The following is a 21,352-nucleotide window of genomic DNA, read 5'->3' on the forward strand; positions in this document are numbered from 1 at the left end:
TCTAACTAGCACATGCATTTATAATTATCAAAGGGTGCTGTATCAAATGCCAGTAGCTATATCACCCTGCAACTCACCATTGAGCTAAGCAGGTGGGAGCCTGGCCAGTACCTGGGTGAGAAGTGGTGTTAGTGGAACCTCTAGGGGGCGTTCACCCTGCGGTCTGTGTGGGACATAATACCCTCAGTAAAACTGAGGTCCTGACTATAGTCATTAAAAATCCCAGGGAATTTCTTGAAAAAGAGTAGGGGTGTTACCCAGGCTTCCTGGTCAAATTTCCCCCTGGCTTTTACCAATCATGGCCTCCTAATAATCCCCATCTCTGATTTGGTTTCATCACTCTGCTCTCCTCCCCACTGATAGCTGGTGTGTGGTGAGCGCTCTGGCGCAATCACATCATCCAGGTGGGGCTGCAAATTGCTGGTAGTGGAGGGGAGTCCCCACTACAGTACCTGTAAAGTGCTTTGAGTGAAGTATCCAGAAAAGTGATATACTGTACAGTACAGTATAAGTGTAAGGAATTATTATTGCTGTATATACTGTGTAAATAGTGCCAATTGGCTTATGGATAACACTGTATACTGTGCTGAAAAGAGAAGAAAGAAAACACAACGTTTCAGCCATGGAGCCTTCTTTGGGTGTCAGGTGTTGACACCTGAAGAAGGCTCCACGGCCGAAACGTTGTGTTTTCTTTCTTCTCTTTTCAGCATGGAATAAACCTTTACTTGTTCCTTAATAGCCTACGCATACTGATGCAGCTATGCACCTGAACTATATACTGTATATACACACTGTTTAAAATTTCAGCTGATGGGTCCATTCATATTTTCAAGGGTCCTTTAATCTTTGAGCAGGTCATAGACGCTGCAAAGCTTCTTGTTGCTTGTTTGCAGCCTATAACATTTCCAACGACACTCATGCTAGCAGTAAATCACACCACTCGAGATGAATTATAACACAAGGCATAGAAGGGGAAGGCGAGGTATGAAGAAGGAACTCTAACAGCCTATCATATTTAATTATCTCTGGACTTCCCTATATACTTTTTTTAGATATTGAGTCTCAAGTTAATTATTTTACCTTAGGATAGGGATATTGCTGTCCTCTGGGGTACAGACTGCCTGTTAAGCGAGGAAGGGCCATGTTTGGAACCAGGGAGTCATTAATCATCAGGAATGCCAGCTTTTCTCCGTCTGGGGACCACCAGTGGGCAACGTGTGACTGCAGCAGCTCCACTGCAAGCAATTTGTATTTGTCACAAATGGAAAACATGGTAGGCGTTTCGGCTGTAACTGTCAATGAATGGCAAAGTGAGATGTGCCCCCAGGCGAGTGACAAGCCGAAATGTGTTTCAGGTTGATCATGCTATCAAGACATTGCTCTATCACAGCATTAACATTGGCTGCGTGTGAAAAGCCAGATCAAAAATACTTCTGTAAGATCCATTCTGCTGTTATTAAGGCAGAATGTCTTTATGAAATACATGCATTCTCCCCGCTCAGGCTGTCATTGTTCTTAGACATATATCTCTTAGAATCCCTTTATTTTAAACTTTCTTTCCCACAGTGTACATGTATGATGAACCTAGTTGGAGGAGGTAATAATAACAGTTTAAAACAATGTTTCGACAAAACTAGACTAAAACTGTGTTTGTTCTATTTCAAATCAAGAACACCTTCCATGTAGCCTGCTACACCAACACAAGACTCTGAGGCAGATTTCTGAACACGGTACAAGATTATGTTTCTCAAATGGTTTTATTCCTTGATTCTGTATTAACCGTTTCAGTACAGGAAAGATGGGGATGGTCCACAAAGCCATAAATAATCTGATGAAAGGGGATATTGGGTTCAAGATGCAGTCTTTGTCCGGCAGGAGTTTGGAGGAGGAGGAGAAGACGAATTGCTTATCATATGACAATGTTGGTTGAGTAGTCTAAGGATTGCAACTGGCAGGAAGAATGGGTGCTTATAATTAATTGTGCCGTGTTCCATGTAATACAAAGCAGAAAGCAAAGCAAAAATAAAACTGACATTTTAGAACTAATTCAGATAGTTATTCTTGAAACTTAATGAGCTTACTGTATGCTTTTGAAAGGTGCCATAGTATTAGGGTGTTTAGTAATGTTGAAAATACTGTATAACAGTTGTAAACTTTCCATTGCAACAGGATGAAAAAATCTTCCATTGTAAAAAACGATTTAGAACAACAACATCTTTTGTGACATTAATACTTTTTTAAACCAACTGAATGTAATGTCATGTCAGTGAACACCACACTGCAAAGTAACTGCTAATTAGCACAGAGATGAACTAAAACTCAAGGTCACATTTTGTTTCAAAACATTTCTGTAATTTTAAATAAAGCATTTGTGGTTCCTAACATCAGCGAAATGTTTAATAAGATATCTTGCTTCAGAGGCATCAGCATATTGGGGTAAACAATAACAGCTGTTAGAATTGGGTCTATCATTTTTTTGCATAAGATGTTTCCTTAAAATAAGTGCATATTAATTACACATGCACATTATGGTGGAATAAACAGAAAGGGAACATTCTCAACACTTTGTTTTTGCTTTATGATAGCTAAATTTCAGAACTTGCTCATTTGTATTCTACTGTATGTACAGTATTATGGTCAGATAATGAGGCTGGAGGACAGCTTTTGTGTTGTCTAGTTTAGATGTATGAGAATGATGATTAAGTTTATTGACACAAAATAACTTTCTTTTACTGTATGCGTGATATGTGATACTGGTTTGGTTTATCCTTTAATTAAGGAAACATAACTTACCTTCATACAGCCAGTCTGCAATCCCATTGAAAACAACTCCTTCTCTTCCTGATGATGTGAGCCTCAGGGAATTGCTCTGTCTGTCACGCTGGTAGTAAATGTTATTTTCAAAAATATAAACCTGCAATTCACAAAAAACAAAGCATTAAATAAGTGTATACATAGGCCATGTTGTTCTTATTTAAAAACAAAATTATAATTTCTCTCTCCATGATCTATGGAATTAACTGAACAAATGACTAATTATGAATTCAGATTGAGTTCAACTGTAACTGAAGGAGGCTTGAACCTAATTCATTTAACAACAAACCACTTTTATTAAGTTCCTGTCTTTTGTACATATGCCTTTTACTGTACATCAGAGACATTTAATAGCCATTTTCACAGACTGAGAGATCTACTTTCTCTTGGAAGCAACATGGATAAATTAAGTGAATGGCAGTCTGCCATACAGAATATGTTCTAGATAAATTATATAAAATTAAAGGGGGAAGACCATTCCTTGTATTATAATTAATCAGCTTTTTAGTGCATTACTTTAGTATTATACTGTACAAATATCAGTTTTAATTACCGTGTTCTAAAACTACCTAAGTTTTATACTCACCTATTTGGTAACATAAAACTTTATGTTCTTGTTTCACAGCAAGCACAGAATAAAAATGGAAGCATAACTAACGCTTCTAAAAAAGACAACTTTTTTAATATATAAAACACACAGTAATCCATGATAACAAAGGACGTCGATTGCTGGTAGCTAGTCTCTTTCACAGGGACCAAACAGGGACTCCAGGTAACCTTGACAAACTCCACACAGAAGGTGCCACAGCAAGGAACTGATCTCAAGAGCCAAGGGCTATAACAAGCCAACAAGCCTATCCAGTGGTTAATCTAATAATAATGTTACATATCACCATAAACATAGAGGTAGGTCAGTTTTGGAAAGAACACCTTTTTATCTCACAATAATACATTCATTGGCTTCCTTTGCAGTCGAGGATGATTGTTTTCCTTTGACCCAAAGGCGACCAACAATATGGGACCTGCGCACTCTCTAGCAGGCGGCGCTGGTGTTGTCTCTGGCCATTGAACTTTGATTTAATCACACTTACAGTATGTGGTCTTTTCTTACTAACTGTTCTCTGTGAAATCAATGACATGGTATTATGAGCACAGACGAGTTTGTACTGTGTAATTGAATCCACACCTTGCAATCCAGGTGTTTGTGAGCAGTTATACAATGTAACTATAACTGAAGCCTAACATGGCTCTCGACAATCTTAACAACTTTTGCCCCATCTCCAATTTACCCTTTCTCTGTAAAATTCTAGAATGTGCTGTCACACTTCAGTTACATAACCACCTCACGACAAACAACCTTTTCGAACCCCTCCAATCTGGCTTCCGTCAACTTCACAGCACAGAAACCGCCCTGGTCAAAGACACCAATGATCTCCTAATAGCTTCTGATTCTGGTTCTCTTTCCATACTCATCCTTCTTGATCTCAGTGCTGCCTTTGACACTGTTGACCATAACATCTTACTTTCTCGTCTCGAGACTGCGTTTGGAGTTTCTGACACTGCCCTCAAATGGTTTAAATATTACCTCACTGATCGCTGTCACTTTGTCTCTCTCAATGGGTACAGGTCTGAAATTGGTCTTGTCAAGTCTGGTGTCCCCCAGGGCTCAATACTGGGCCCCTTGCTCTTCAGCATTTACATGTTCCAACTTGGTCAGCTTTTAAGATCACATGGCCTCAGCTTTCATTTTTACGCTGACGATACTGAAATATACATCCATACTAAACCTGACACTGATGTGGCTGTCTCTCTTCTATCTAATTAAATCTCTAACATAAAAATTTGGATGACTCAAAACTTCCTTCATCTCAACTGTGACAAGACTGAAGTCATGCTTATTGGTACCCCCCATCAACTTCGTAAAGCCAGTCCTGTAACCCTTTCTGTAGATGGCTCTGTACTTGAGCTTCAATCAAAATTGAAAAACCTTGGGGTTTTATTCGATTCTGGCTTAACATTCGACCCACATGTACAGCATACTGTCAGAACATCTTTTTTTCACCTTAGAAATATTGCAAGACTACGCCCTACGCTATCATTAACTGTGGCTGAAAAGCTGATCAACATATTTGTATTCTCTCGAATTGACTACTGCAATGCTCTATTCGCAGGGGTTTCTAAATCTACTCTGAACAAACTGCAGTATGTCCAAAATTCAGCAGCCAGAATCCTGACCAGGTCTAGTGCAAGTGTTCACATTACTCCCATCCTGGAGTCCTTGCTCTGGCTTCCGGTCAAATTCCATGTAGACTTTAAAATCCTCATGCTCATCTATAAGGATCTACATGGCTTGACACCTCAATACCTGTCTGAACTATTATCGCCCTACTCCCCACCTCGCAACCTCGGCTCTTCAAATTCTGCCCTCCTTACTGTCCCCCAAGCCCGTCTACATTGTATGGGCGACAGGGCCTTCTCCTGCTATGCCCTCAAGCTCTGGAACTCTTTGCCCAAGGATATCAGAGAGTCACCTTCTCTAAACTCCTTCAAATCCAGACTCAAAACCTTCTTCTTCAGAAAAGCCTTTACTTAACTGGTTCCATTCTTCACCCCTCTGCTCTTCTTAGTACCATCTTCCACGGTCTCCTCTATTGTTATTGTTGTATTGTTGTATTGTTGTAATTATAATTGTTTCTTATCTTGTGTATTCTTCTTATTTACTGTTGTAGTCTTCGTATTTATTTTATTGTCATGCTGTAAAGCACTTTGAGAAGCCACCTTTAAAGGTGCTATATAAAATAAAGTTTATTATTATTATTATTATAATAAGTTAATATAGTGTATGACTTGCATCCCCCACCCAGTAATGAAAAGAATTATTCTGAAGAAAATTGAAACTCATTATTTTTAAAAATCAGATCAACTAAATGCGCATTGACACTAAATAGCATTACAAAAGCATAGCTAAAAGAAAAAGGCCCACTGTTTCTGAATTGCACATTATAATTGTATTGATTGCCACTCTTTGGAGCACTAGGCATGCTGGGAGGAATCACTTGATAAAGGGAGCAGAAATGATAAAGTTTAATAGAAACCTGATCAAAACTTCCATTGCAATAATTACATCAAATCTGCTATAGCTTTACACTCTGAAGATGAAAAGAAAGTTTTCTTTACCAGCTGTTGCTTTTGAATTCCCCAGGACGCATACTGTAACGCTGAATCTGGTACCTCAGGAGGGTTCAGAGGCACAATCTCCCTTGAGTTTCAACAACAGAAAGAAATGACACTTAGAAAACATATGACCTGTTATATGCTTTTGCATGTTACTTTGTCTTTCAGATACATACCTAGTATGCAGGTCATATACTGAATATGAAGCTGTAAAGGAGTACTTGTAAACCTAGAAAACAAAAGCAGAACTAATTAAATTAATTATTTTTCTACTTTTAATACTTCAACATTTTAAGGCCTGTATCATATTACAATAAGAAAAAAAACTATTAGTGAGAAAGGAACTAGCACTGTGTAAAATATAAGCTTATACAGTATGTTCACATTGTTGGTAATTCATATCTTTTCATATCATGCTATGATACTGTAATAATATTTTCAAAAAGTGTATTGCTTTAAAATAGGTAGTACTGTACTGTATATCTGCCTTGTGTGAAAGCTGTGATTAGTGGAACTTTTAGATAACACAAAACTATACCATGTAAACTGTATCAGAATAAAACACGCAGCCTATATTCAAAGAACTGAATCTGGTTTATCCTACCAGACAGCTTGGCCTCTAGACTATACCATAATTAGTATAATTTCAGCAAACTGTAGTTGTAAGCACACCACTTAGATTTGTATTTCCAATGTGTTGAAAAAGATTATTTGTTAGTTCATACAAATTAACAGGTTGCCGGTTCAGTAATAATTAGTCATATTAATTATTGTTAGGAATTGTAATAACTATTGACAAGAAAACCTATCAACATGAATGTGAAAAAAAATGAGAAAAAAAAGCTTAAGAAAGATGTTCATCAGTCAGGTGAGTCGATAATATTTCACAAGCACAGCCTAGATTCGTTTGGTAATCAGGAGCTGAGACTGAATTTGCATGTTAATATAGAAAAGACAACAACCAAGCACATATTAAAACATACAATAAAAATGATCATCACAGACCTCAAAGGAGTTCAATTACCCATGGAGATGATGGGTCCTTGACTGATGTACCTGTCTCTCAGTGCTCAATCTTAATTTGAAATCTCAAGGGAACTCCAGTGTCTTTCAGGGAAGGAAATAAAGCAATCGTATTATGATAAGTTATCTGTCAGAGAATGGCAGGGGGAGGCATCCTCTATAGTCAATTTGATGTACAGCTCTGCAATGCCCTGCCTTTTTGATAAAACTGTCATAGTAGATCTGAAAAGCTGATTGCTGTACAGATAAAAGAGGTAAAGATCTCTGAGCGTAAACGTTGCCTCCTTTCAGCGCTGCACTATAACAAAAGCATCTTGTTAGATTTTAAATTATTTTTGTCACTGGAGTATTTATAGGTCCACCAGACATACAGTATAGGGTCTACATCATATGCAGGGAACCCTTAGAGTTATTTCCTGCTTAGAATTCTGATGCTGTAGCAAATATGAAAACAGGATGAAGTTATCAGATTAGTCAGGAACTTGGCACTTTCAGCAGCTTTTACAAAGAAAATAGCCCAAGTGCTGTACAACTTTAGATGTTCTGTTTGCAGGTACGTCTGCTGGCAAGCTGAAGCATCTGATACAATTGATACAATTATTACCCCCGCCCACCAGGGCTAATTTTCCTAGGAACCTATTAACCTATTAATACTGTGGCTAAGGATCTGCGCCTGTTGCTGGAAGGTTGCTGGTTCAAATCCAGCGGCCAGCAGAGGAATCCTACTCGTTAACCCAATTTGCTCCAGGGGCGCCATATAAATGGCTGACCCTGAGCTCTGACTCCAAGCTTCTCTCTCCCCATCTGTGTGTCTCATGAAGAGCAAACTGGGGTATGCGAAAAGACAAATTCCTAATGCAAGAAATTGTATATGGCTCATAAAGTGATCTTATTTAATCTTAACCTACCTGTATGTCTTCACATTGAGGGAGCAAACAGGGAGAACATTCAAATTCCAGACTTATAGCATAACATACCATGTAAAACATCCTTATGTTCCCTACATAATACACACACTTGCATACAAAAAGAATTGTAAACCAGAAATGAAATATTAGTTTTTATGTTGTTCTTTGATATTTTACTCATGGCCTACCCTTTTCTACAGATTCAAAGGACTTTATAGCGGCCCTTTTTACAGATGTGTTTCTGCCGCTTTGCCTTAAGAAGTTCAGCGCTTACAAAGCATTTGTATTTTTAGCAGTTACTGTCTCCCAAAAAATGAAAATAATATTTTAGATCTCTAGAACAGCCCTTAGGAATTCTAATCAGCAAAAAGCGCTGTATCTGATTAAGACGTACATCTTAAAAAATTCTAATATTAAAGTTCTGTATGGGCAAGAATTGTTTGTGGTCATGTATTCTATGTCTTTAAATACTGTATATGCATACTGTATTTATACCAGGCAGGACAGTGGCATGGCTGCTACATCACAGCCACAGTACAAATTCCTGAGTTTGTTTCCCATCTGGCGCTTCTTCCTGATTGGATTTTCCATGTACTCCTCATGTTTCCATGGGCTGTACTGGGTGCTTCAATTTCTTCGTACTTCCCCCAAAACAAACACGTTTGTTGAAGTGAGAGTGCTAAATCATTCCCAAAAGAAAGAGAGCTAACATACACATTATTTCCAATTGTAAACTGTATGAGGTGGGTGGCATTGCTTTCCTATACTGAAAAGAGATTTGACTGACATACATTTATATCGATGTTATATTGATATACTGTATACTGTACATAAAGTATCCCCATTGCCCCAAATTAAACAAAGGGAAAGGAAAAACAGGCTACAAAATGGTTGTTATCAAGAGGTACAGTACCATTGTTTTATGATACTTTTAATTTCTACTGCTGGCATTTAAAGGAGAACTGCAGATCCAATTTCTCAGACCCTGTTATTAAATCTCAGTAACAAGATAATTGATGTTATAGAAAAATACACATTTTGAATGAAGCACCAAACTGTGAACTATGTGAAAGTGCTGTAAGTCACCATGTTGACATGCAGAGTTAACAAGTAAGATTTGTCAGCAGTGTTGAAATCGAAAGCAATATTTGCTTACAGTGGAAGTTTTGTTGCCTCGTTCTGAATTGCATAACACGGCACTGCACAGATGTTGTCTATTTTGTGATGTGAATTGGAGGTTTTACAGGTTACTGTGCACACTTTACTGTCACTGTGGCTGGAAATTCTGATTCTTTTTAACCCCGAAACCTGAAAACAGTATTGAGTTCCCCTATATTGGATATACAGTAGGATTTTTCAAGTAAATTAGCAAACGTTGAAATTTTTGAGCAATGTACATTTAAAATATTTTTTAAAGTTAAATAAAAAGTTTAAATTAATTACCTTTACACTAGAAATTGCCTACACATATGCAATTTAATTTTTTCCATAGATTAACTTCAGAAGCATTCACATAAGCATTTTATCAAGTTATATGCAGAGTGCATGGGTTCAACCCCTATTACAGAAATCTATATGACAATTATCAGACCATATTTCTTACAATAACGATTTGTAATAAGACTTTGAAAACAACAAGCAAGAACACAAGATTGTATTAACCTTATTTTCACTAAATAATATTCCAATGTTAATAATTCATGTTCATCTGTGTAGTATAAGAATCTTCTTTTGCCAAAACAGCTCATTGCTCAGATTTTGCAATCTTACTCTGTAACCTTATGAGTTTTCAATCCAGTCTTTGACAACCTTGTGATTTCTGAATGTTAGTAGTTACTGTGTAGAAATCTTTCCCCTAAATTTCATGTATTGAAGGCAAGACAGAGTACAGTGCAGCACTCCATGGTTGTTTTAGGAGTATAAGGCATGAGCTTCAAGTGGATTTAACTGCAGCTTTTCACTTACAGTACATTTAATATTAAACTGGAAAGATGAGCTGACTAAAAAGAAGCACAGCTCTCTGAGCTTCTCTTTATTTGTTCTACAAGTACGACATGCTAATCCCATTTTATGAGGCACAAACTCACTGCCTGTTTTCTTCATGGCTTGTCCTAGCAAGGAGAAAATTAATAACTTCCATGGGAACCTAAGGAAAGCTCACATTCAACAGAATCTCCACTGCAGGATCAAGAGATACCGTCGATTTTTATTTATTTTTAATCCTCTCTAGAAAAATGTCCTTTTAAAATGAAGTGTATAGATGGATAAATGCAGCAGTCGTGAGAATAATCGCAATGAAATTTGCTATTAACATTTATCCTCATCCTTATTTTCTCTTCTCATCAAAATACGTGTTAGCTATCACAACTTGACACAATTCCTGATCTCAGCCCTCACACCGCTGCAGGATGAGGTTGACAGAACATGACAACAAAGACTGCAACAACATACTGTGAATATGCCTTGGGAGACTAAAACCGATCAAGTGAAAACAGGCAATAAAACTGTCGTTGGGCGGCAGGAAGCCTTGGGGATGCGAGACTATGATTGCCAATGGGGAAACATTCACCCACAGGAACTACAACTAAACACACCCCCCCTGGTGCTGTCAGGAAGTTCGGCTAATTCTCTTCCGTATCAAACAAAAACACGTCAAGGTCTCCATTCTTGCTTACTTCCACCTTACCAGCCAGCAGCCACGCCACCCTGCAACTCACAGCTGGCAGCCCACTGAAGCTCAGCAGGAAGGAGTCTGGTTAGTATTTGGATGGAAAAACTAAGGTTGCTGCTGGAAGTGTTGTTAGCGGGGCACTCTATAGGCCACTGATGGGGACACTGTACAGTAAAATAAAAGGCTCTGTCCTTCAGACGAGACATAAAATCCCAGGGCGTTTCTCGAAAAGAGTAGGCGGTGTTACCCAGGGTTCCTGGTCAAATTTCCCCCTGGCCTGTACCCATCACGGCCTTCAAATAATCCCCATCTCTGAACTGGCCTCATCACTCTGTTCTCCTCTCCACTGAGAGCTGGTGTGTGGTGAGTGTACTGGAGCATTAAGCTGCTGTCGCACCGGTAGTGGTGGAGGTGAGTCCCCATTACCTGTAAAGTGCTTTGAGAGGAGTGTCCAGAAAAGCATTATAGAAGCGTAAGGAATTGTTACTACTACTACTACTACTACTACTACTACTACAGCCTTCATTAAATCGTGCAGGTGATCCCACAGTTGTGATGGCCAACGTATATAGAAATGCCTAAAAGAATTTTGTGTGTGGAGTATTTCATAGTCTATTGTGTCAATCAACATAAATAGAAAGACCACAGAGTGGCACAGTGCTTAGCATTGCTGCCTTGCAGCTCTGAGGACCTGGCTTCAATTCTGGACCTTCCCTGCAACCCAGAATTGAAAGAAACAGTAAGTGAGTGTATGGATGGAAAAAGACTGAAAGACTGCGTGGTCTTACAGAAGAGACCTATGGCCACATACTGTAGAATATGGATTACGAGATAATGTGTATATAAAGTACTGAATGTGAAAAAATAATACTGGACTAGCACAAAGAAATACTGAATATCAATAGAAGCAGACACAGTAAAATCCAAACTCATCAGAGAATATGGCCTTTGTAAGACTTAAAGGCGAAGGTTTAAGAAGGAACAAATGATGGTCTATAGTGACATTGAGTCCAGTAATGATGGTCTGAAAATAACTGAAACTAACAATGGACCAAGAATTGACATTGTTCTTTAATAATCATATCTGATTCTCAATCCTGGTGAAACATTTTATACAGTACAATATACTAATGTAGTTACACAATTATTTAACAGTAGAATAGGTATTTGTTAGTGATGGAAACAGCACAAGCTTGCATATACTGTATTATTGTCCAATGTTATTAATATTTTTTCTGCATCTTACTATTATTCTGAGGGTAAACTACACAATACTCTATGGAAAATTCTGTTTTACAGAATGAATCTGACCATGTCTCATTCCGTAAAATGAGATTTTACTGTATTCCCTTCCCCTTTTCTAACATGTTTTACTATTTATGCACAGTTATGCACAGTTAATAGAATGCTGCAGGAGATGTGTTTAAAACTAGTTTTAAAGCATGCAGCTCTTCTCATTCAAAGATGTCTGCACTGTGGAGAGTAACAGGAGCTGCTAAGCTGGCGTGCTCATTATAACCAGCTATGGGTATAGTTCCTTGTAAGCGTCTCATCTTAGATTCCTTAGATGCAGACTCCTATTGTTTTAAAAGAGGACATACAAGAAGGCCTTTCTGGATTTGATCAGAATTGTTTAATGTGATCTATCACATTATTTTATATTAAACAAGCAGCATTCTTCCTAATTTTGCTAAGGTAAACAGCTGCATGTCATTGTCCTTTTTCATAGCCATAGAAAACTTGTCTATTACTGGAAATGACTGGATATTACCGGCACTGTCCTCAATAGAAGGTATTAGACAGCAGTAATATGTCTTTCTACCGAGTTTAAATCAGGGAGATGCCTTAGAAGACAATGACCGATTGCACAGCAAATGTTGCATTCTTATTCAATATACAAAAATACCCTAATCTTTAATATTTTATTAGGTAAAAGACAGAAAGCCTCTTTCACAGAAAGCTTTTGGCAAACAATAAAAAGGTAAAGTGTTTTTGCAGAGCTTCACTAGTCACTGATGTAGATGGCTGTAGCAGCTTTCTGCCTTTAGGAAAGACTGGGACCTCCTGCAAATAGGTTGTAAGAACTCACCACTAGGTTAGAAAAGGCAACGTATGGTTTTATGGAGAAATGCTGGGATTTCATAGCCTCACAGTGAATTTAGGAAGGTTATTGGAGTCAAACACATCATTTACACCTGGCCTTTTCCTGTATTACTTCAGTGGTTTAAATTTAACTTCATTTTACACTCTCTCTTCTGTTACTCCATGTTGTTCTGTATCTCCTGTGGCCCTTCAATGTTCACAGACTGTTCAACCAATACGTGGTGAGATGCACTCAATTTACAGTATATTAGGTATTCAAATCGTTTAAAAGCATGGAAGAGCCGAGTCACCCCTTGAGATAACATCTTAGTCCACAAACTCAAAGGACAGTATTTAGAAAAGACAGACTCATGACAGAGTGGAAACAAGGATCGTCGTGTAATCTGTTGAGGACATTAGAAAGGTTCAAAACAAGAGACTCATCTAGACTGTTTGGTAGTAGAAGTTAATTGATCGAAGATATCTCATTCAAACAAGTCAAGTTATTGGCTCCGGCAACATGGCTGGGTACCTACTTCCAGACTCCACGACACTTTCTGTAAAGAAGTGCCTCCTGTACTCAGGATAATTAGGCACGGTCAAGATGAGGATTATATGAAATGTTTTATTGCCAAGACAGATAAACAAGTAATGCCATCATGTAATGCCACCTCCCCACAATTTCATAGCCTTTCACATATTTGGAAAAATATGCTTAGGAGCTGTTTCACCCTGGTCTACAAGAAGTGGCCAGACTCCCTGGCACCATCTTCAATACAAATTGCCTGCACTCACTTACAGTATCTGTATTAGAGATACAGAACTGGACATGTGATGGAGGACAGATGTCCTTATTGGGGTGCAGCCTACGATACTTCTTTCTTTTCCTCCGAGAACAGGAAACAGTTCAAATCCCGCAGCCCGCAGGCATAGGAATCCTACTCCATTGGGCTCCTGAGCAAGGCCCTTAACCCCAACTGCTCCAGGGGCGCTGTACAATGGCTGACCCTGCGCTCTGACCCTCAGCTTCTATCCCTGTCTGTTTGTCTGTGTCTCATGAACAGCAAGCTGGGGTATGAGAAAAGACAAATTCCTAATGCAAGAAATTGTAAAGGGTTAATAAAGTAATGTTAATTAATAAAACCAACGAATCAGTTTTTAACTTGCACAAGCTGCAGCGCAACACCATACCAGCAGTTTCAACTGAAGATTGCACTTGACCTCGTCGTAGATGCAATGTGCTGCTGAGTCAGAATGATCCTGAATTTCCTCTCCGTCTGCAGTTGTTTGTTTGCAAGTCTGAAGGAAACTAAAAGTCCTATTTTATGAGGCTGGGTGACAATTGGTACAACCTCATAACAGAATTTTTGGATTCATCTGCAGACAATGTTTTATTGAAAGAACTACTGTACAGCTAGATTACATTTTTGAGGGCAAAAACTTACTAAATGTTGATACCTTTTCCTGCCTCCAATATGTGTTTGATTACTCTTTCTTTTCTTGTTCATCAAGAGTTTTCAATCCCTTGTTTGCTTGTCACATATCTGTTGTAATTTAGTCTGTGCCTTGTTCTGTTTTAATAAGTCAATAAAGATTGGATCAGGAAAATAACAGAAGAAACTGGTTGCAAGAATAGTGTATGTCCCACTTTAATTTTTTGTTTAACTGAACTGGCCTCTCACAAAGCTTAAGAGCAAGTGTTCAATAACTTTGAATCACAATTAACTCAATGCATTACAACTGCATTTATTCTAAAAGCTTTTCCATAGAAAAAAATGAATTTGAAAGCATGTTAATACATTTGCAACAGCAAGGAAAAACCTTAGAAATATTAGTACTGTGATATATTGGTGAGCATTGAGCATTGTGTGTTGGTGTATACATATAAAGCAAACAAAACTGTGGGCGAAGCACAGGCAAGCAATACTAGATAAAGCATCCAAGACAAAAAATGTTACAGTAAAAGCCAATGAAGGTAATCATTACTTTACAGACAGCAATAAATCACAAATTGTACTTGGTTCTCTCTCTCCAATTTGCCAAAGGCTACAGTAACATTGTTATTAAATAATTCAGAAGAGATGTGTCCTCATGCCAGGGCTATTACATTTCCACTGTAAAGATGAGGAAAAGCAATTAAGCCTTAATATATGAAGAAATGAGGGATGAGCTGACCTGAATCTCTGAGTCAACGAGATCTTGTCCCACTTGGTTCAGGGACCCAAAATAGAACACAAGCTATTTTTCATTCATTAGCCATCAAGCATTGATCAACTTCAGCTACAAGGCAATGATTAATAGCTCCTCTCATCAGACATGTCATTTAATTAAATGATGACGTAATGTGAAATGGCATTCCATTCAGCAAAAAGGGAGGTGATCTTTCATGGTAAAAACAATGCATTCTGTTAAATTGACTAGACTGATATGGTTTTAATCTGTTCTATAGTTCTGCATTTCAGGATATTATTATTATTACTACCATCACTGCTGTTGTTGTACACAGGAGATAATTAAGAATAGGGGCTTTTAATGTAGAACCAGAAACAAATGAAACAAACACTTAAGCTATATCAAAGCTCCATTACAGAAAAAATGTATTCCTTCTTTTTAAGTCTTGTACTTAAATCTTTATTACAAAACCTCTGCTTTAAAGCTTGCCTGCATGACACTTTAAAGTAGCAAAAAATGTTTGTTATAAACACACATTCAGATCAATAAAACAAAAAAAGAAAGATGAAGACAGTTAATATGCAAGAAAAATTGTAAAATCCTGTTTCTGTAATGTTCCTTGGTCAGGTATGAAGATGCCAAGAAAAGACTCAATCCTGAATACTAAGGAGCTTTCAAAGCCAGTCAAGATAAAGTCATTGAAAAATCAGGAGAAGGGCACAAAAAACTTTGAAGTCTCTGAATGTCCCTCTGAGCAGTGTATTCAATAATCTAGAAACAGAAGGTGCACCGCACCACACATTGTACCTTCAGACTAGGCAGCTGGGCAAGGAATAAACTCATGGGGGAAGCCACTGTGAGTCCAACAGCAACTCTGGAAAAGCTACTGAGGCCATGGGAAGGAGGGAGAAAATGTGTATCAGTCATCAATATCCCAGTCACTCCACAACTGGGGCATGTTTGAGTGGGAAACCTTTTTCATATCCTGCACTGAATTTGGAACAAAGCATCTTTGTTATGCTGCAGAAATGTGGCAAAGGGTGTTGAAACGTTTTTGTCTAAATATTGTACCAGGTGCTGGCGCAGACTCAACACAGCAAACCTCCCAGTCTACCCCATCCATACAGTCAAGCATGGTGGTGGCAGCATCAGGCTATGGGGCTACTTCTCTACAGGGACTGGAAATCTTGTTTGGACTGAAGGAGAAACAGACTGAGCAAATAGTTAAAGTAAAAGATCAGGCAAATAGTAAAAAAAAAATAGGTGTGCAAAGTTAGAAGAGATTTACCCAGAAAGGTATGCAGATATAATTATTATATTATTATTATCTTGCCAAAGATACTGTACATCCAATAAATATTGAGTTCACAGTATTGAATATTAATGTAATCAACATTTCATTTTTTTATCAGTTTTTGCTGACATTTACCGTAACTTCCTTTCAGTTCTTCATTTTGATCATTCAGGTTTTGAATAAAATATGAATTTAAAAATGCAGAATAATTTCACGAAATGGGACTCCATAAGAAGGGTCTGATTACTCAGGCACTGTATATACTGTACAGTATGTGAATGTGGAAATAGTTATTAACAGTATTTATTTAGAATGACAATTTACTAAAATAAACAAAGAAACATTCATACCCTGTATTGTTTTATGTAATAATGCCTTAAAACTATTCTAAAAAAGATTGAAATGTTTTCAGAGACCTATAACCTCCAGAACAAAATTCAATGAATATACAATATGTACATTTACAAGAGATTCAGCCTTGCCAATGGAATAAAGTAATATGTCTGTCTCTGTGGGTGCACCAGAAAGACCAATAATTCACTGCAGTTAGTCGATAGTACTGTAATAATACACTAGGAATAACATGATACATCAAAAGACAAATGTTCTCCAAAAAGCCTAAACCTAATTATGGCTAGAAATTTGTGATTAACCATTGTGCAGCATCCTGTAGTAATGGCCATGGAGTGATTCAGGTAATCAAAAGAGAACAAGTCTACTGTGTAACAAAATGATTGAAATGAAGTGTTCAAGTGCTAAATCAATGTGTCTGTTCCACCTCTGTCCCCAGGAATACTGTGTGTACATTCCACCACAGAGAGAGGTCCTGAGCCAAACTGTTAAATACAATTTTCTTGTGTGACAATTTAACTATGTTTTGCAACTACAGCACGTTACAAGAGCAAAGGAAAAACTTCATTCGGGACAGTTTCTTATACTACGTCTGGCTGGCACCTGCAGGGTAAACATCTGTGTACTGCAGTACTCTGTGTAGAGATAATAAAAAGAGAAAGGAAAATCATGCATGATGATCCAGTATTGAATGCATTTATTAAACTGTTAATGCATGATCTACTCTATATGCTGCTTTTATTAACTCAAAGATGACCTTACTACTGTCTAGTCACGCTTCTCTCTGCATAATTAATCTCTCCTCTCCAATTTCACAATTAATATTTTAAATAGTTCTGTGATAATAGATGATACTGCTGCATTTGAAAATCTTCATTCACATTATTGCATCCTGATGATGCCCATAACCTTCTATAATTTGGTGTTTTGAAACACTGTTTCAAAGATACTGTCTTAACATGATTGTTCAGTCTTTAAGTATTATCATGCTCCTATTCAGGTAAGAATATATATACTGTACTGTACTCTGTATACTATATTCATCCTAATCCACAGTTTATTATTTTGAAATCTATCCTCATATTAAAAATGGTAGGTTACCTCAGAATGCGTTTTTTGGGGTTAGCACAATAATTAGCATAGCCAACAACGTAAGAGTTCTCATTGAGTAGCATTAGAGGAGCAGATCCATGTTGAAATGTCAGTCTCATATCCTATTTGGATAATGGAGGGCAAATACGTTTTAGTGAGGTATTGTATAACATTTATTTGGTTCAGCCACAGCTAACCTGAATAACCCTAAGAAAAGGTCTTGATACTGTAAATGTCAATTAGCCTAGGTTTCCTTTCTTATAAACTGTAGATTTAACCAATATGTTGCAACATGCTATACTTGTTAATTTAATAAGTAGTTTCATTCATACTAATTAACACACAGTGTTAAAAATATATTTTAATTGATACGTTCAATGTTGGATACAATGTACAGTATCAAAGAGAGGCTGTATCATTGAATAGCCATGTAGTTTAATGAAAACAGATTGTAAATGCTTTATATGTCTGTAAAGAATCAAAAATAAGCATTCATATTATTATATAGTATTTATATTATAACACAAGTTACTTTTTAATCAAATGGAGACTACACGCATGTTAAAATTCCCAAAGCATTGCTTATAAAATTCTCTTGGTGTCAAGCTATAAAAGTTTAAATGATCTCCATTATGATTAATATAGAAACTTTCAGAAGTAGGTCGCCTACTGTAGATGACCAACAAAAATTATCTGTTGTCACTTGCATTCATCTTCAGTTTCTATTGATCTGCTGTGAAAGCAAGAGCGAAAATCAATATGAGCAATCATGGTCTGCGCTACAATATTTATACTATAAAGATATTTCTTTAGTATTGCCTTGTAATGGCAGGTATTACTAGATCTTATTTAGCATCCGTTTCTCAAGTAGGCCTTATTGAACAACCCGGTGGACACTTTCGACGGCTTTAGAAATTAATATGAGATACTTGTAGAAAAGCCAAATGAAGAAATGGTGTTGGGTTGTACTACAGCCTTCTTCTAATAATCACTTCACAAACAAAACCTAAATAGAAATAATAGTATAACCAGACCACTAAATAGAAAATATGTCATCTGTGATATATGCATGTTCTGTTGAAAAGTAATAATCTCATTTGTATAGACAAGGGGAATTATCCCTATACAGTATGTAGTTTAGTTCTAAAGCTCCTAACCACTAGTGAAGCAATACTTGTTTTTTGGAGGGTCACATGCAGTTACCCTCCTCCCCCCCAACACAGGTTCTACTGTCATCAACACTTATGTTTAATGAGCTGATATTTAAATAACGTATACAGTCTTGCATTCATGCCACTATCCTTCTCAGGAAAGGCAAAAAAGCCTCTTCATCTGTTCTCCAAGTGTGAATGGCAGAATGGAAATAGGACTGGAACTAAGCCTTCATGTTTCATTATCCATGCTCATGTCTCCTGACATAAGTAAATGCACTAACGTTTAGGATGATCTCCCACATTCCTGTATTAACTGCAAAGAGTAAGCGCATATGTGATTCAGATTTCCGAGCCACATCGGCTCATTGGGCCAGATACTGCACTGGTTCAAATGAAATTTATATAGAGAACATCAGTCCACCCCCTGTCCTTGGAGTCCTATCCTCTTTAATACAGCTTGGTGAATAGGGGCTGGAGTCCCTCACTCAAAGTAAGCCAGCAGTGTCTGCACCAGGGCCTCAAACCCACAGTCAACCAGTTATGGGTCCAGACGTTTATTCACTATGCGACACTTTCAAATGACCAGACCTGAGCACAACTGCTACTGCATGAGGTACCAATCTCGTGACATTATGAGAAATTGTGTTTATTTACAAAGATTGCTTTGTATCACAAGAGCTGCTGCTCCTCACTATCAAACACCTTTACAGGTCATTGACTTTACTGTGACAACGGCCTACTGTATAAAGGCCATTTCTCAGATTGGTTATTAAATCTCGATAACAAAATAAATTAATGAATGGTATAGAAAAAAACGCAAATTTCAAATGAAGCACAAATTTGTGAACTTTGTGAAAGTCCTGTATGGTTGCCATTGTTGTTGAAAACCGCTGGTCTCGCCGGACTTTGAGCAAGGTGCAACATGAAGTGGCCTTTCCTGCTCATTAGTCACCATAAAGACTAATGCGATGTACAAGCAAATAAGTACAGGTTGTGCAGGAGGCATTTCACCGCAGAAATGTTCCAACACGATCTGCATGAAGAGTTAACAAGTTAGTAGTCTTGTTGGTGAGACAGTCTCAAAGTCAAGACCAATATTTCTACTGGATTAAGAGAGATACATTATGTTTATAAGCCTACTTGTTTACAATATAATAAGGCTGCTTCACGTCACTGGAAATTTTATATTTTATATACTGAGTTGTAAATTGTCAAGTAGCACACGGGTTACCGGCAGATAACCTATGAGGAGAAGAGACTGAACCTCTGTTGGTCTGAAATTCCTGACTTACTCAGCCAGTACAAGCGTCTATAAAGACCGCAGGTTCTCTCTACTCTGTCCTTAGTGGGCCATGATTGGGCTTCAACAAGCATGGCTGTCCTCACCATGTCACACAGTGCTGGCTGCTACGGCTTGCCAGGCACTATCCCAACTTGCCAGCGCAAGGTGCCATTACTGAGAACTGCATCTGTCCTGACAATCCAGCTGTAGGTGCTCTGGGTCTTGCTGACCCTGAATTTTGCTGTGTATAGATAGTTCAAGCAAAGTGAAAAGCTAGATGAAGTATATGGTATGGAAAATACACCACAGTAAATCAATTTATCAGCATTTTCTTGAGAGGTATGAGGAACACAGTAACCGGGAAAAAACACACACAAGGTACCATAGCCTGGAATCAAACCCTGGACCTAGTACTGACCACCACACCACTTCGCTGCCCAATTGGCAATTCTGTACCATAGTAATTTAAACAATTGTTTAACTGGATTATTGTCTTTGTCACTGGAAAGCCCAGGAGAGTCCAAGCCTGCCTTCTTCTCAAATCTTGACAGCTGCTCTTCCCTGCTCTGTTTACCTGACCCTCCCAACTCTACAGACACAAACATCTGTTCTCTCTTCTGACTGGCACACAGTGTGCTTCTGTATTCTTTGTTTATTCAGGAGCACGTGATGCTCCCATTCTATACAAAAATGTCAGGTATTTATTCATTTTAAACCTGATGAAACCATTATTAATGCACCAAATGTATTTTGAAATAAAAGTAAGATGTACTGTATACTGAAACAGAGTCTACAATACACAGATACTGCTATTCAGGCTCCTTTATGTAAAAACAAAAGATTTATGTACAGATAGAAACTGATTAAATAATTAAACCCTCATATGATTTGACTTAAAAACCTAACTTGTTTTTTTTTTTCAGATTTTCTTGTCTAGAGGGATTTGATGCAATCAGAATTATATTAATTTATGAAGGATGGTTACAGAGTATCTGAAATAAAGAGCTGCATTACACTGAAGTGGACTGTTTCTGCCATGGCTCTTTAATTCCACCAAGTAAACAATTAAATCCTCCTTAATATTCCATGCATACTGCAAATCTTTGTCTTTTGTTTGAAAAAGAATGGTGAAGCCTTTGATTAGATGGCTCTCGGGAACAACTACTGAATGCTCATTGTAGATTATTTTGGAGTCATGCAAGGAAGAAATCCATCAGAATTTATAGCAGGTCCACTATACAGTATATACTGTATATTGATCATAGAGATCCAAAGACGTTTATAATAATTCCACACATCTGACGACAAAAGTAAACAAAAAAAAACAGATGAAGG

At 37.6% G+C, this 21,352-nt stretch overlaps 1 protein-coding gene across 2 annotated transcripts in view; it reads right to left on the bottom strand.

Annotated features, from left to right (window-relative positions):
- LOC102693511 (inactive dipeptidyl peptidase 10-like) overlaps nucleotides 1–21,352 on the bottom strand; it is a 121,513-nt gene that overhangs the window by 16,489 nt on the left and 83,672 nt on the right. For both annotated transcript variants that reach the window (XR_011191290.1, XM_069196644.1), the window contains exons 6-9: nucleotides 6,165–6,217; nucleotides 5,992–6,073; nucleotides 2,794–2,914; nucleotides 1,081–1,235 (exon numbers count right to left, since the gene is read on the bottom strand). Coding sequence is in view for 1 of the 2 variants with exons in the window: in XM_069196644.1 (XP_069052745.1) it covers nucleotides 1,081–1,235; nucleotides 2,794–2,914; nucleotides 5,992–6,073; nucleotides 6,165–6,217 (411 nt within the window). In the remaining variant the exon portion in view is untranslated. The remainder of the gene's footprint in view (nucleotides 1–1,080; nucleotides 1,236–2,793; nucleotides 2,915–5,991; nucleotides 6,074–6,164; nucleotides 6,218–21,352) is intronic.

The sequence above is a fragment of the Lepisosteus oculatus genome, chromosome 12 (genome assembly GCF_040954835.1).
Source record: "Lepisosteus oculatus isolate fLepOcu1 chromosome 12, fLepOcu1.hap2, whole genome shotgun sequence".
Classification (NCBI taxonomy): Eukaryota; Metazoa; Chordata; class Actinopteri; order Semionotiformes; family Lepisosteidae; genus Lepisosteus; species Lepisosteus oculatus.